At 43.8% G+C, this 17,445-nt stretch overlaps 1 protein-coding gene across 1 annotated transcript in view; it reads right to left on the minus strand.

Moving 5' to 3' along the window:
- Window positions 1-5,191: 5,191 nt before the first annotated feature.
- SEMA5A (semaphorin 5A) overlaps window positions 5,192-17,445 on the minus strand; it is a 224,994-nt gene continuing 212,740 nt past the window's right edge. The window contains exons 20-22 of the mRNA XM_084850685.1: window positions 15,654-15,701; window positions 11,881-12,092; window positions 5,192-10,521 (exon numbers count right to left, since the gene is read on the minus strand). Coding sequence (XP_084706811.1) covers window positions 10,402-10,521; window positions 11,881-12,092; window positions 15,654-15,701 — 380 coding nt within the window. The 3' untranslated portion in view covers window positions 5,192-10,401. The remainder of the gene's footprint in view (window positions 10,522-11,880; window positions 12,093-15,653; window positions 15,702-17,445) is intronic.

Consider the following 17,445-nt stretch of genomic DNA (forward strand, 5'->3'; position numbering starts at 1 on the left):
GTCAGGAAGTTCTTCCTGATGTTCAGCCGGAATCTGGCTTCCTGTCACTTGAACCCATTATTCCGTGTCCTGCACTCTGGGATGATTGAGAAGAGATCCTGGCCTTCCTCTCTGTGACAACCTTTCAAGTACTTGAACAGTGCTATCCTATCTCCCCTCAGTCTTCTCTTCTCAAGGCTAAAAATGCCCAGGTCTTTCAGTCTCTCCTCATAGGGCTTTGTTTCCAGTCCTTTGATCATCTTCGTTGCCCTCCTCTGAACCCTCTCCAGTTTGTCTGCATCCTTCTTAAAGTGTGGTGCCCAGAACTGGACACAGTACTCCAGATGAGGCCTAACCAGTGCTGAGTAGAGGGGAACTCATACTTCACAGGATTTGGAAGCTATGCTTCTATTAATGCAGCCCAAAATAGTATTTGCCTTTTTTTCAGCCACATCACATTGTTGGCTCATATTCAGCTTCTGATGTATAACAATTCCAGGACCCTTCTCGCTTGTAGTATTTTTGAGCCAAGTATTCTCCATCTTGTAACTGTGCATTTGGTTTCTTTTTCCGAGGTGCAGAACTTGGCATTTATTCCTATTAAATGTCATTCTGTTGTCTTCTGCCCAGCACTCCAGCCTATCATGATCACTTTGAATTTTGTTTCTGTCTTCCAAGGCATTAGCTATCCCACCCTATTTTGTGTCATCTGCACATCTGATCAGCATTCCTTGCACCTCCTCCTCCAAGTCATTAATAAAAATGTTGAAGAGCACTGGGCCCAGGACTGAGCCCTGCGGTACCCCACTCATTACCTCTCTCCAGTTTGAGAAGATCCCTTTGATAAACACTCTTTGAGTCCGATCCTGTAGCCAACTGTGGATCCACCAGATGGTTGTTTCATCTAGCCCACTTTGAGCTAGTTTGCTCATCAGGATATCATGGGGCACTTTGTCGAAAGCTTTGCTGAAGATGAGGTATATTATGTCCACGGCATTCCCACAGTCCACAAGGGAGGTTACCTGATAAAAAAATGAGATCAGATTTGTCTGGCAGGATTTGTTCTTGACAAATCCATGTTGGCTTCGAGTAATCACTGCATGGTTTTCAATGTGCTTCCAGATGGATTGCTTTATGATCTGCTCCAGAATTTTCCCAGGGATTAATGTCAGACTGACTGGTTTGTAGTTCCCAGGTTCCTCCTTTTTGCCCTTTTTGAAGACAGGAACATTAGCCCTCCTCCAGTCCTCTGGCACTTCACCCATCCTCCATGATTTCTCAAAGATAATAGACAGTGGTTCTGAGAGTTGTTCTGGCAGTTCCTTTATTACTCTAGGATGCAGTTGATCTGGCCCTGGAGATTTGAACTCATTCAAAGTAATGAGGTGTTCCTTGACCATATGGTTATCGATCTCAAGCTGCAATCCTGCCCCTTCAGTCTGTACTTCACCTTTTTTTCTTGTTGGAATTGTACTTGTGCCTTTAGAATTTCTTTTTTAAAAACCTCCCACTCATCTTGGACTCCTTTTCTTGTTAGCGTCGCTTGCCGTGGGACCTTACTTATAATTGTTCTGAGTTTATTAAAATTGGCTTTCCTAAAATCCAGGGTATGAGTTTGGCTATACTCTGCTTTTGCTTCCTTTAGAACCAAGAACTCAAGTATAACATGGTCACTTTCCCCCAGAGTTTCTGCAACTGCTACTTGATCCATCTCTCTTGGTTAGGATCAAGTCAAGGATAGCTGATCCTCTAGTTCCTTCCTGTACTTTCTGTAGGAGGAAATTAGCAGCAACACAAGTCAGGAATCTCTCGAAGGGGCGTTTTGCAGAATTTGTCAGCCAACAAATATTGGGGAAATTGAAGTCCCCCATTACTACTACATCATGCTTCCTTGAAACCTTGGCAATTTGCTTTTCAAAGGTTTCATCCTTGTCCTCTCCTCGATTGGGTGGCCGGTGATAGACTCCGACCACCAAGTTCCTTTTATTCTTTGCTCCATTTATTTTAACCCAGATGCTCTCGATGTGGCTACCAAGCTCATCCTCCTGGATTTCTGTAGAGAGATATGTATTTTTAACATATTGTGCAATTCCACCTCCCTTTCTGTTCCTCCTGTTCTTTTTGAACAAGTTATATCCTTCAATTACTGTATTCCAGTCATGGGAGTCATCCCACCAAGTTTCAGTTACACCTATCAAGTCATAATTTCCCTCCTGTATTAAGAGTTCAAGTTCATTTTGTTTGTTTCCCATACTCTGGCATTAGTATACAGACATTGAAGTGCTTTATAGTCTGGCTGTCTTCCTACATGTTTGTGAAGACTATTATTGGGCGCTATCAGAGCTGTTCTCTCTGTTGTGGTGCATGAGCCTTCATCCATTGTTACCCCCAACTTTACGTCTCCCTTCCCCTGTAGGATTCAGTTTAAAGCCCTCCTGATGAAGTTCTTCATGCTGTGGCCAAACACATTCTTCCCATCCTTTGTGAGGTGCAACCCGTCCCTTGCCATCAGTCCATCTTCCAGGAAGTATAGCCTGTGGTCCCAGAATCCAAAACTCTCTCGTCGGCACCACCTTCGTAGCCAGTCATTCACCCGGAGTATTTTTCTTTCTCTTTCTGTCCCTCTTCTAATTACTGGAAGGATGGATGAGAAAACTATCTGGGCCCCAAAGTTCTTGTGTTTCCTTCCCAAAGCTTCAAAGTCTGACGTGATTTCTTCATTGCTCCACTTGGCAGTATCATTTGTTCCCACATGGATGAGAAGAAAGGGATACCTGTCAGTGGGCTTTATGAGTGCAGGCAACCCTTCAGTCACGTCACTAATCCGTCCTCCTGGGAGACAGCATACCTGGCGAGTCCATGGGTCTTCACGACATACTTGGGTTTCGATCCCATGCAGCAAGGAGTCTCCCACTACTACTACTCTTCTTGTTGTTGTAGGCCTTGGTTTCATTGCCTCTGCTTGACTGACCTTCAGCCTCTTGCTCGCTCTCATGCAGGTTCCCCTGTAATTCTTCCTCTGCAGGCTGCCCTCCAGTCTCGTCCTCAAGTACATGGAAATTCCATAGCTCCACTGCCTCCACTGGCTTCTAGTTCTTCTGCTCCTGTCACCCTTTTCCAAGGAGTATCCTCTACTTCATTTTTCCTCACCTCAGCATTATCCTCTTCTGCCTCAGCTTGCTGTTGCTCTTCTAGCTTCTGTTGTTCACTTTGCTGCTGTAGTTCAACCGTTCTGTCCAAGAACTCTTCGTGTTCTCTTATTTCCTGGAGGGTCGACACTCGCTGCTCCAGTCCTCTTACTTTTTCTTCCAACAGCGTGATCAACTTGCACATGTTGCACGTGTAGGCCATGTTGTTCTCAGGCAAGAAAACAAACATGGCACAAATGTTGCAGGTCACCACCACTGGAGAGTCTTTTCCTTCCATAGCCTCTATTCCCTTTTTGTTTCTAGCTTTCTGATTGTTCTAGAGTGGCCTGTGCCTGGTCCTTTACTCACTGGAGGTTAAAAACATCGGCCCACTAGTATGGAAGTGTGTGTTACAAGAAAAATACATTAAAAAATGTTTTAATAAAAATAAAATTAAAAAAATGTTAGGGGCCTCCCCCTTGACCTCCCCTGCTCAACTCCTGTTTACTCTCCCTGTCTGCTCACTCTCTGGGAGCTTGCTTGCTTCTATAGTCGCTGGACCAGCTGGAGCAGCTTCCTCTGCTCAGCTGTGAGGCGGGAAACAGACTGAAACGTCCTGCCCATACAGCTGCTGGGAGTACTCAGGCCACACCCCCTCAATTCATTTGGAGCTCTCAGGAGCACCTGGTGAGCTCACAGCCATGCAGAAGGAAAAGGACAGCCCCCTGGGCTTCCTCCAGCCCACTTATCTCTTTGCCTTTGTCTCCTTTTCCACTGCAACTCCACTGGCCAACTCCTGTTTGCTTCCCCTGTTCGCTCTCTGATCGCTTGCTCTCTGGGAGCTTGCTTGCTTTTGTAGTCCCTAGACCAGCTGGTGCAGCTTCCTCTGCTCTGCTCAGCTGGGAGGCAGGAAACATGATATTCTATCACTTGAGTGCACCTTTCAGAAGTCAAGATATTTATCCCTGTTCTTTTTCTTTTGCATAGAAATAGGGGTTTAATTCAGTGTGTTTAGCTGGAAGTTGTGAACTGAGTTTTAAGAGATTAGTGGACATGTTTGCATTACATTCACCTTTCCTTTTAAAGTTACTTTGAAAAAGTGACAATGGAAATATCCAGCCCGATTTGGGGGCTGGGGATCCCTACCCTGGTTAGAACTATAGCACCAGAGTAATCTGTCAAGAGCCTGGAGTTAACTACACTGTCAGCAGTGGATTTGCTTTTGGGTGGTGTTCCATTTTTGTTCGCCATTTTTGTTAATTGTTTCTCTGACCAATCAGGGAAAAGAAGCCTGGCCTTTTCTGAAGCTTAACACCAGCTTGATCTGTAGCAATCAGCATGGAGATGTAATACAAATGCATGCAGTGCCAGTTGCTGTTAAAGCTGCAGAGGCAGTTTACAAATGGGAAACACTTTTGGATTTGTTTCTTGCTACAGCCTAAGATTGTGTTAAACGGGAACAAGTTTTGAAAGTACTAAGGGAAAAGCTCAGTCAACCTTGCAAAGAATGCTGTAGTCTTAGTTACATTTCCCTTAGCATCACTTTTAAAATGTTGCTGATACTCAGTTTAGATGTTTTATAGATCTCCAACTGTAAAGATGATTAATTGTAGAGCATTAGGCCTCTAGCTTTATAGATGCTGATGGCTGTGCATCTGTCCAGAACTGATGACAGAATAAAAAATGGAATGCTGCTTTTTTAAAAATTACTGGCTTTGCTATAAGATCAGATAGTTTACAACTACCTCTCTTGTTCTTTTCTAGCAGCAGTAGAATAATGATGATGATGATGGAGAGGAAGGAGTCAGAAGTTATATGCCATCTTTCTGATTACTAGGGTAGTGTTCAAAAGCCAACTAAAACCCCCAAACTGGAAACAGCATGGCAAATAATGTAAACAGCTGGGTCAACTTAAGATACCAAGGTTAATAAAAAGCCCACCTGATCAAAATCGTCTTCATCTGGCAGTGGAAGCTAAAAAGTCGGAGAGTTCCACAGCTCTAGGATGCATCACACCTTATCCTCCATGTGGTGAAGAGGCCAAAAAACAGAATTTAAAGACTCAGGGCATCTTTGTTAATAATCTGTTTATTTACATATTTACAAGTTGACAAAGAATGACAGGGGTGCAGCAGTCCACAAAGGCAGTGTAAAGCAATCACAGAGGCGCCCCCAAATCCAACTAGCTCTGAACAATTAAGGCCAAACATTGTTTTCTGTTTTCCTCCAGCTTTTAAGGATGCCCAAAGCAAGCTACCCTCCTTCCAGCATCTCCTTTAATGTAGGTGTTGCTATAGCTATGCATTCCTGGGCACACATGGTCAAGACAGAGTTTTATGCAAATAATTGCCTTTAAAAAAACATACAGCCCTGCTCTAGGAAAGAGGCAGTTGTCCCATGCTTTTCATGACCATCAAGCTATTAAAATACTTAAAGGCACTTTCTTGGGTAGCTTCAGGCATTCTGAATGGGGTGCAGAAGTGCCTTTTTCCCATGCTAGTTTTATTGTGGAGAACGCTCCAATAGAAACTATTGGAATCCAATTTTTCGTTGTATTGGGTGTGTATCTGTATAGTTGTAGCAACTATGTGCTATATGGAAAAAGCGCACTAAGCTTTCCATAACCCAACTGTGTTTTGATATATAGGGTGCTTCCAGTCACTCTGCCACATTCATGGAATTTTACAAGGGGTCCAGATGATGTCTTCCATTTGTAAGCCTTCTGTATTTTCCCATGACTTCTATCTTTGCACAGCTAATCCATTAAGGAAGAAAAGACATAATAACTTCACAATATATTTTGTTAGCACTAGGAACTCTCTCTCTAGAACAAGGTGGGGGCAACATACAGGTCCCATGCAGTCCCCTCGCTTTTTTGTGGCCTCCTGCTGCTGAATCTGCCACCACAGTGACAAAAAAAGCAATTTTGCTTTAAGCCTCCCAGGAGCATTATTGTTTTCAAGCAAAACAATGTCAGCCTCTCTGCGTGCCTTGTTTTCAAGCAAAATTGCCATTTTGTTGCCACCACACCACTGAATTTTGGCAGCAAATGGAGTGGGATGCAGCCCCCAATGTAACCCTCTAACCCCCATAAGTTGCCCATCCCTGGCCTAGATGCACCCATAGAAAGGCTTCTCAAAAAGTTATGTTACCATTTTATTTAATTAACTGCAGAGAACAGTCTCAAATATAAATGAAATCAATTTTTCCAAAACGTTACTATACTTACAGACAGGGGTGCAAATTCCCAATAGCTTAGCAACTGTATAAATATACATGTGATTGGAAGGAAAGTAACACACTGTTCCTCCCTTCCCTCACCCCAGTGTGAAGGGATAGCATTAAAACGTGATGGCTGAGCTACAAAGGTCAGCTGGATGGGGCTGCATGTCTGCAGAAGAGAAAGTGCTAGCTGCTAACTACTGCCTACATTTCCATTGTTCTTTCCCCTAGTGATGGCAGTCCACAACAGCAGATCAGCTATTATGTGCTTTTTTTGTCCTTTTCCAGTTTATGGGAAAAGGGTTTGGGGAATGATTGCTTCTTTCCCTTAGAGAGTCCAAGCTTCGCAGCTCCTGCGGACACTGCATGAGATCGACTCTCCAAATACAAGTGAGAAACATCTGTAAACATGGGCACAGAACACGGGTAGAGAACCCTTTTTCTATTGAGGTTCTTTCCGGGGGCCCATGTCAGAAGTGGGCAGGGCCCAAATTAAAAGAAAGCCGGGTTCCTACCCACTTTCTCTTGCTGTTTCCCCCCCCCCCCATTCTCCTTCTGATCTTGCCCTCTCTCTCCCCTCTGGCAACCCCAGCAGGGAGTGGGGGGGGGGCAGATAGCTTTTACCCAAAGCTTGAACTAAGTGCCGAGGGCTGCAGGTTGCTCCCTCCTAATTTAAATGATAGCTGTTTCCTGATTCGAGGTAAAGGGAGAGAAGTAGTAAAAAGGCGCAGTAGAAGGCTTGAAGAAAAAAAGGTAGAAGAATGGACATGTGAAAGAAAAAGAAAAGGGAGATGAGGAAATGGAGCAAGCAAGAGAACTGAGCAGCAAAATAAAGTGCAACAAGCCCTGTGAGTCAAGATATGAGGGAGAGGGGCTGGACTAGGGGTGCTGCCACTAGCTTTACAGAGCATTTTATGTGTGCAAAATGTTTCCCCATCTTTCATTTTGTTTGCATCCCCAAAATATGCGAAGCGGATTTCCATCATTCCATATTTCTGAATAGGGAGCTACGATTGCGTGCGCGGGGGGCGGGGGGACATTCTTATTGCCACACAGTAATTCCATACTAGAAGCAGAGTTTGGGATGCAGGGCCAAGCCCAGTTCTGTGCCCAAATCCAATTCTATACGTAGTTTGTGGTGTATGTTAGGAATAACTCAAGTTTTGTATGAAGGAAATCATGAACATTTGATGTGTATATCAGAAGATAGGAATGTATTTCTCCTCCTGAATTAGACAGTGGGAGAGTTCTGTTGGCTGAAGCAAAGTTTGGTCCACTGAAAGATCTAGGAAGCCTGGGGAGTTTGGGTGATGGGAAAAGGCAGCCACTTCTTCATTCCACAGCAAAAATAATCTTTAAAATCTCATTGCTGTAATTACACATTTTCACCACAGCAGGAAGCATGATTCTCACAATCTGAGAAAGAACTAGGCCGTTTAAATGCACTGGATCAAAGTCTTTAATGACAACTAACTCTGGCCTAGAACAGATGTAACATTTCCTGTTCTCTTAACCATGGTTCTCTTAACCATCTGAGGAGCCCACTAACCATGGGTAGGCACCAGGAAAGGATAAGCCCATAGCCAGCACATGAGAGGAAGAGAAATTAGGTTAGGGCTATGGTGTCTGCTTCTGTACGAATAAGAAAAAATTCTGTTCTCAAGAACAAAAATTGCAAATGGAAAACTATCATGAGTAACTTGCATTACTGCAAATTAAGGATTACTTCAATCGTTTAGGAGGTTGTTCTCGCCACCCACCCAACTGGGCCAAGAGTTAGGATGAAGAGGCAGAAGGAATGAAACCTATACAAACTGACAGCGTGCTTTCAGGCTTTCTATGCAACTAATGCAGGTGTGTGTGTGTGTGTGTGTGTGTGTTTTTAAAAACAAAATGAAAATTTGCACCCCAAATTATCTAGTGGAATACTAGAGCCCCAAAAGGGTTTTGCATGGTTGCAGTCCTGTGGGCTCACCCAGAGTCCCCAGTAATCTCGACTGAGATTTCATATGATGTTGAGAATATTCATAAATAGTCGAGAGAGAGAACAGACCAAATAAAAGACAGTTGCAGAAGTAAAGATGGTTTCTAATGCATTTTGAGAAAACGTTGTTAAAGGAAATGTTTTAATGTTTCGTAATAAAAACTGCTTAGGACAAGGGTGTGTTTTTTCTGCAATGCACCTAAGCAGCTGAACGACTGGTGCAGTTGTGTGTGCGTTGGGAATATTCCCTACAAACCCTTGGCTGCCTTTTCAACTCATTCCTTGCTACTGCTCCCCGCTTGGCTCTTCCTAGCATAGATGTGTTCTCACTACAAGGATAATAAATAGGAAAGAGACTATAATGTTCTAGAGTCCCAGCTTTGCACTTTTGCATTTACTCTAAGGCCTGAACACAGTCTTGTGAGTGCATGCTTGAGGAGAATGGCCAAGAGTCAGTCCCATCCTTTGAGGGAGGGAGACATTTTAAATGGAGGTGTCTTCATTCTGCTCTATACAGCCCTCAGCTGCTGAATACAAGCATGGGGGCTGCTGGCATAAGGGGAATTGGACTGAGGCACTGAGCTTCAAACTCATGTGCCTGGAGTAAGGGAAGCAGAGAGGAGGAGAAGCAGACGGCAAACACTCAGCCCAAGGATCAAGCATGCAGTGCATGCATCCAGGGAAAATACAACCCTAGATTTTGTTCTTATTTTCTGTGCCACTCAAAATACGTAACATCTTATTTGGTATTTTCTTTAGGAAGTGGAACACAACATTTGAAATGTACATTTTCTGTCACCACCTTGCTGAAGCATTTAATATAACTCTCACATTCACTGAAACAGAATAGTTGGACTTTTTTTTAAAGACAAAGATACTATTATTGATAAAACTAGTGACAACAGGGCAGTGATGGTACAAAAGACAATTTGTGACATATGTCTTCAGAGAAAAATCAGCTTTATGCGCAGCTAAGCACTGCAGCTATTTATATAACCTGGGCATGATGAAAAAAAACCCACAGCACAATCCTATACATCTCTACTCAGGAGTAAGTGTCTGGGGCTTACTCCTAGGTAAGTGGGTATAGAATTGCAGTCTTAGTGCATCAAAACTATTACCATAATGCTTTGCTTAATACACTTAATGCCATGTTTTCCTTGAATTTTTTTTAAAAAGCCATTAAAAATAGAAGCATTTGTGCTTTTCCATCTGCTCCTAAGAAAAGAAGGGCAAAGGAAGTGATGGATCTGCAAGCAGGCAGAAGCCATCTGTGTGCTCGGGTGAGCTTGTGAATGTCATAATGAACAATCCAGGTGGACTCTGTGCAGATACATCAGAGATGTCCATGCTTGGTATAGGAATCTGTGTGCAGCAATAACATGCAGAAATCGTTCAATGAGCTCTCCCCACTGCTTCCTTTCTACAGATCCTCCTATTCTGGGAGACTGAAACAGACAAAGCATGCGTGCTTTTTTATTTGTTCCATCACATACGACGCACATGCGCTTGCTCTTTGTGTAGTACCTGCTCTGCGAACTTCCCTTGTGCCAGAAGTGACTTGTTGTGCATCCATAATCTATTTTCAGTTTCTTCGAGGTCCAAAACAACTTCATGATCCAAGTGTCCAGCACAGAAGGTGTCAGCAGCCTGGCATGAAGGATGGATGCTTCGGGCTTGCTGCTAGACAATCAGGGTAGTTTCATTCAATAATCTCTCTCTCTTCCTCTCTGATAGTATTGCCAGCATAGGGACCTCCCACCTGTTATCTTCTAGGGAAATGAGAAGGCAGTGTCCAGCAGGTGGTCCCTAGCCATCCTCCCACACTTTTGAGAAGCTGAAAATAGCAGTTAGCAGGATAGCAGCCAATTGGCCAAAGCAGATAGACCTATACAAAATGACCCACATCTTGTCTATACGTCCTGATGTAATTATGTGGTACAACTATTGTACTGTGGTACAAAATTTTGGAAAAGGAATCTTTTATCCACACAAGCCAGCATTTTTTTAAAGTTGGCATCAACATGATATTAAAATGCTGGAGTGTATTTTGCCTTGGTGACAAATATCAGTTATACAGAGACCCTTTTAATACTCATCATAGTGATTCAGATCTGTAAAATAGGCATTGGAATATGCTTTTGCAGTAAGATGTGGATTAAAGTACTTGTTTTGCTCTTCCAGGATCAAATTATTTTTGTTAAATGCCTAGGAAAAGAAGAAGAAAAGAAAAAGTGTTAAGAGGGCACATAATTCCTATGTATTATTCCTAATAATAAAGCCCAAAGTGGCTGTTCACTAAAACATATGCAAATTTATAATATTGCTGGTGGGGTGAAGAGAATACACGGTGGTTTTTACACAAGAAAGAAGAAACAGAACATCAGAGGTGGAAATTGGAGAAAAAGGAAGAAGAGCTGGAAAAGCGGAGGGAAAAGGAATGCTACCATCAAAGAAGAGGGAAGGGTTGAGGAACATGTGACAAATGTCGTAATCAAAATATTGGGGGAAACTATCAGAAGCAATTGATGAAGGAATGGGCAAAGAAGGTGGCTGAAGAATGGAACTGAAGTAGCAAATAGATGTTGAAGACAAGAAGGAGATGGATAAAGTAGATGAATAGGAGGAAACAATGAACATTAACTAAATTTATAACATTTCTGAGAGGCAGCTGATATGCCATGGAACCTCTTCACATCAGAATGACATGGGGGGGGGGTCCTTCAGACTTTTGGGGCCCATGGGCACATTTGGTATTTTGTAAAAGTGCTGTGGGACGTGGCTAGTCACAAAATGTTGGGAACACCCAAACACAGACAGACACGGCAGAAGGAAAATGGTGGGGACAGAGGGGGAAGTGAAAACTGTGTGTGTGTGTGTGTGAGAGAGACAGAGAGAGAGACAGAGAGAGAGAATGAATAGCAACATGGGAAGCTGCCTTATACTTGGTCAGACCCTGGGTCCATCTAGCCCAGTATTATCGGCACTGACTGGCAGCAGCGGCTCTCCAGGGTTTCAGGCAGGATTCCTTCCTAGCCCCACCTGGAGATGCTGGGGATCGAATCTGGGACCTTCTGCATGCAAAGCAGGCGCTCTACCACTGAGGGGGAAATGGAGAGAATGAGAGGTGTGCATGCACTATTTCCCCCTTAGGCAAGTGAATGGACCCATTTCTCCATTTATTTGCATTGAGGGAGGGGAAACTGCATTGCTGAAAAATGGCGGGGGGGAGAAGGCCACCCTCCCCTAAGGGCCTTGTTGTGCTCCAGCTATTTTTTCAGCAGGGCAGCTACCACCACTGTTCAAGTGAATCCAGATATTGCTCTACTCACTAGAACAGGGATCAAATAGCCTTGTGGATGCCCCAGGGTAGCCTTTCAGGCACAGCACTGAGGACCCCAGGAAGTAAGTCATGAAGTGGAGGCTGTTTCCAACTGTCTCTGTGTGATTCAAGTGATGTGAGCGCTGGTTCTGAAGGGACCCCCCCCCCCCCGACTAGTGCAGGCCACAGTAATTTTCAAGAGGATCCATCAACAACTTACAAAACACCATCTCTCTGTTCCTTACCTTAATGGCTTCTACAGAGTCGTACTTGTCCAGCTTGTTGATATGATTAGTGATGTTGGTGTTAAGAGGAGCAGGAGACACGGGATGGATGACAGTTGCATCGTGGGACTGCTGCTGATACCGTTGGCAATAAGTGTAAACTAGGAGAGTCAGAAGGCACCCAAGAATGGAGCTGCTCAGTCCCACTGCAGTCATGTGGAACATATTGAACTCTTTGGGGTGGATGAGACAGAACAGCATTACCAGATTTGGTTTACATTTGATTAATTTTCATATTACATGTTTATGCATAGTTAATTAAATGTTTATGCAGTTATATTCAGGCCTTTGTGTGCATCACACAAGCACAAAAGAAGAAGAACAAATACCCAGGGGGCAGGGGCGGAATACTGAAAGATAATTATTGGGCACCAAATTTTGCTTTCTGAGAATCCAGGTTTCTTTCCTTCAAAAAAGCAAAACAGGGAAAAAAGAAACAGCAGCTTTCTAGCCCTTGGAGTTATGAAAGATAATGACTTGGAGCCACAGCTGTCGAAAGCAAAACTCCACTCATGGGATGGTCCTGCTGGAGGATGGCAGAAGGCGATTCTCACAGATTACTCCTTTCCTTTGTGGCCTTCTGCAGATCTGCTTTGGAGAGTTAAGGGATACTTGAGAATGGCAAAGAGAAGTGAAGAAAGCCATCCTCTCCAAGGCAGAACTAGCTGAAGTGGCCCCTCCCTTGCCATCTTCAGCTCACCTCCAAGTTCCCAAAAGAAAGGACTTCCACACTCACGGGTTGCCACCGCCATAAATCCATGTCAATCTTGAGTTCTCAACTGAGACTAGTAAAAGCTCTTAAGTGAGAGTCTGAAAATAGGCATGTAACTGCTAACTTGAACTCTTGAAATAGTATTTACAGGGTATTTGAACTGTTGCCTGAACATTGTTTGAGTAGCAAAATTGGTATTTCAGTGGTTTCAGGAAGGTAATTGTTTTAATCCATACACAGATGCATACACTGCTATTTTCTAAATTATGGGTTGATATGAAGAAGTCAGAAAACAACTTTCTTCTCCGTAAGGGTCCATCATCTCTTGAATGCAAAAAGCATTCAATCCCCTCTGACCAGAACTGGGAGGTCAGACTGATAATATGAAGTGTGTGCATTCTACACTAAAACAAAATTAAAATTGTGTACCAAGGTAATCCATCTTCTGACCTAAGAAAAGCTGAATATTTAATCAGTAACAATTGGGCAAATTAGTCAAACTTGCCGTTTCTTTTCACTGGCAAAATGGATTGTTTCTGTTAGCTGTGGGGAGGGCAAATAACTCTATGGGGCACTGAAACCCACTCCTCTTGAAACCGTTTTGAGCTGCTTCTTTGGGTTCTATGATTTCAGCAAGCATTAGCTTCACATGTCAAGCATATATTTGGTGGTGGCCAGTGAGGCAGTTTGCAAAACCATCAGCCACCATGGCATGGGGAGGGGGGAGGGGTCTTCCTGCCAGGAGGTGGTGGAGGCTGGGCGTGTATGTGCCACAAGTGGCACCACAGTCGCACCTGGATGCCGAGTAGGCGATGCCTGATAAAGTCGGCAGCCTGCAGCTTCCTCAGGGCAGCCATCCACTCAGCGACTGTGCGCTTGCACACTATAGTGCCAGCTGAGGCGCCTTCCCCACAGTGCCAGAAGGTACGGGTGGGAAGGCCCCTCGCCCTACCATTGCCACGCTGTAACAGCGTCAGCTCCTGAACAGCCTTAAAACCATACGTTCATAATCGTAAGGGCTAGAAACGTGCTCTTTTGAAGGTAAGTTGAAAGCTAAGCCTCTGAATCCTGGACTCATTGTCACATTGAGTATTTTTCCCCCTGCCCTTGCATGGCACTCTCACAGCCCTGAGTGTAGGTTTCAGGGCTCCTTGTACATGGCCATATCCCCATACCAAGGCTGATGTGTACAGATATACATTATCTATTCCTTTATACTTTTCTTTATCTTGACTTGTATATGCCACTTCTTCCTTGGCTGCCAGGTCCGCTAACTCTGATATCCAGGAATCTACATCTGGTTTGGCCTTATCTTTTCATGAATACAGAACCTGCCTTTTGGAAACCAATGCTGCTCTTCTGATCAAACCTTCTTGATTCCTCTCTGAATTTCAAATAGCTAGGATGGATTCCAACAATTTCACACATGTTCCCAGGACCGGATCAATATGTTTAGCCATCTTTTGCTAGAATTTACCTCCTTTCAACGGGGCTTACTTCCAGGTAAGTGGTCATAGGACTGAAGTCTTAATATATTGCTTTATCCCCATTGCAATTTTCTAATGCTCCATTCTCACAGCGAATGCAAAAGTGGGTGGGGATTTCTGAGCTGGGAATGGCAAGCTTAGAGGGAGATCCCAAGTATATTTGCTCAGAAATCTCATTCTGTTCAATGATTTTACTCCCTAGGAAGTGTGCTTAGAGAACTGCAGCCTTCTGCCAATTAAGATCTGCATTCTGATGTGGTCCCTGCATCTCCCAACGTAATTGAAACTGAATGGCTCTTTAATCATTTCCTGAAATGGTTTCCTCCCACCCCGCTCTCCTTAATTGCTTGTTTCCTTAACTCCACCATTTTGTCATCCTTTTATTTTTGTACGTATATTTGTACATTACACCCTATTGATCAGTTACAGCTTCTGTGTGAATATTTTAATAATTTCAAAAATACACACAAGCAAAAATGTGTTGTAGCGCAATTTATTATAAGGGATTAAAAACAAACACCTTGCAGTGATAGTAACAGGAAGCAAAATGGTAATGATGTGCTCAGGTATGGAAGTGAACAGGCATGGTATGGTGACAGGCCTCAACTGCCCAAAACGTCCATTCACACGTCCAACCCAACACTCTTCAAAAAGATGGAAGAGTAACACTAAGGTGATCTATACCTGCAGAAATTGTGCCGCTGTTCCACTTTTTTAAAAAAGTTGTATTAACTTCCATCCCCAAAGATAAGGAAAAACAGAGGAGAACAACAATTTGATGACGACATCTTATAGATGCATTGTAAAATGTGAGTCAGCAAAGAGTGGCAATTCCAAAGTAAACTTATAGCGTGGAAGAACCCCCGGTATCAAATTTAAATCCACAGTAAAGGATTTCATACTTGCTAGTTCCTTCTCCTGCTATGCTGGGAAACTATTTTCCTTACAGCTCCCTTTTCCACTTTCCCTTAACTTGGAGCTGTTCTCCACTTTTCAAATACTGGTTAACTGGGAAAGGAAAATGAGGAATTAAAGACTTTTTTTAAAGGTTTCAAATGCTTTGTTTGCATCCAAGGTTCAAATTATGTGTTATATAGAGCTCTGTGATCTTTTCTCCAGTTTATTTTTTCCCAAAGCAGCCTAAGCAGATTGTGAGTCTGAGCAAAAGAAGAGTGGGTGGAGAGAGGCTGCTGAATTCCTCCAAGCTCACAGTTATCCTCCCCAAACTTTAATCTGTGGAGGAAAGATACTGAGTTCCCATACTCCCCCCACCCCGCCCCACACACAGGGGTGGGGAAAAAAAGCTTGGGAAGGGCGATTTGTAACTGAAAACCAACTGAGGCCTTACCTCACCAGACCTTCCATTCAGATGGGGGGGGGGAATTGTGGAGGAAAGAATCATGGAACTCTGCAATAATATGTGACTTAAGCCTCATCTGGTAGATAAAATTGGGGAAAGCACGAAAAACAAGGGTGAAATGATGCAGAAAACAGAAAATCATGACTAAGGGAAAGAAAAGGCAGGAGACCCTTACCGCCACATCGTTTTTCTTTGATGCTGCTGGTTCTTGCTACTGTTATGTCTGCAATAGCAAATAATGCAATTATATAGCATTGGCAAAGAATGAAAATCCTAAATCATTCCTCTAAATTTCATTTAAAATAAAGAATTCTGTAAATAATGTCATCCCTAATCAATCTGATATGAGAATTTCTTAAACCTGCACAATTGTTTTTCACAAGCATATTCTTTGCTACACACTGGTATTTTGCAGAAGAAAAAGAAATGATGTCTTATGAAAGAAAGTGCTCGAATCCACTGACTACAATACCTACGTTAGTAGGACTCTGAATGTGGGAGCAGAGATTGGGACATCGGGAACTTACCGTGAAGGTCCGTTCTGGTATGGTGTGATGGAGGCATCCAAAAGACTGGGTGGTCTCCTTGGCACTGCCCAGGAAAGCAGGGATAACATAATTGTGATTCTTTGGCTGCATTCGAACATCATGATAGCCCATGATGGGTGAATAGGTTACTCACAGTAACTTATTTGTGAATTAGTCCATTAGACCACAAAAATAGGCTAATAAGCTAGTGATTAGCTTATTAAGCTACTGTGTGTAATCTGACTCACCACCACCCCTGCCACCCCCTGTCCTGCTGCAGTCCTCCTGCCCAAGCAGTGGCACTGTGTCAAATCTACAGCACTGGATGTTTGCTCTCCAGAGGCACACGACCCAACAGCCAAACCTGGTGCGATCGCTCATCCAGCAGCAACGATACCAAGTGCACAAAAAAAGGGGGGCTGGGGCAATAAAAGCTGCGGGGGGCGGGCGGATGCAGGACTGGGAGAAAACTTCACACACAGCCTCCCCCACTGAGGAGGCACCCGATCTAGCCAAGAAACCCCATGCAATTACCCCAGAGGAGCGAAAATCCCAAGGGCACAAAAAAGGGAGTGGTGGCTGTAAAACCTTGGGGGTTTGAAAGAATGCTAATTCAGTGAAGTGATATAGCACTTTCCTGCAAAACTGGAATTGCGCAGAAGTTAAAAAGGGAAAAGAAAAGAAGAGGAACAGAGGAAAATGGGGAAAAATGGGGGAATCAGGGAAAAACATGTTCACTTTTTGCCCCAACACAGCAAACTGTCAGGGAATCTCCATTAAACACAGAACTCCCACGAAAAACAAAGCAACGACAGCGAGCTGAATCGCTCTTGCCGTACAACTCTGTAGTGAGCAAAATAACCCACAGTGCCCAACAGGTGACACAATAACCCATGGTGGGTTAAATAACCCCTACGGCAGACCGTGGGTAATCAGTCTGGGTTATTTTGAGCGAATAAGCCATCGTGGTTCAAAAAAATTCCAGACAGATTCCACAATAACCCATGATGGGTTAACCCATCATGGGTTACAATGTCATTCTAACCCAGTCTTTGAGAGCTGCTTCCTCCGGCTCTGCCCCCAATTCCTTCCATGGCTGAGCAAGGAAAAACAAGCCTAGAGATTGAAGCAATAAGTACAGATTAAATACCCCAAGAAAAAAAGGGGAGGACAGATGCTCCCTCCAAGAAGCCTAGTCACATGGGAAGGGTATACTATCTTGAAATGTGTGCAGTTGATATCCCATCCATCACTCATAACGGGTGGGGTTGGACGCCTCCGTCACACCAAACCAGAGTGGAACTTCATGGTAGGTTCCCAATGTCCCATTCTCTGTATGGTGGGAGGGGACATCAAAAAGACTGTGACATACCCAAGCTGAATAGGGAAGGATTGTGGCTGACCTCAAGGTAGGGATGCTACCTGTTGGGGCGCCTCCTG

Source organism: Heloderma suspectum, chromosome 4 (assembly GCF_057233095.1).
Source record: "Heloderma suspectum isolate Gila_16-S chromosome 4, 16-S_ref, whole genome shotgun sequence".
Lineage (NCBI taxonomy): Eukaryota > Metazoa > Chordata > Lepidosauria > Squamata > Helodermatidae > Heloderma > Heloderma suspectum.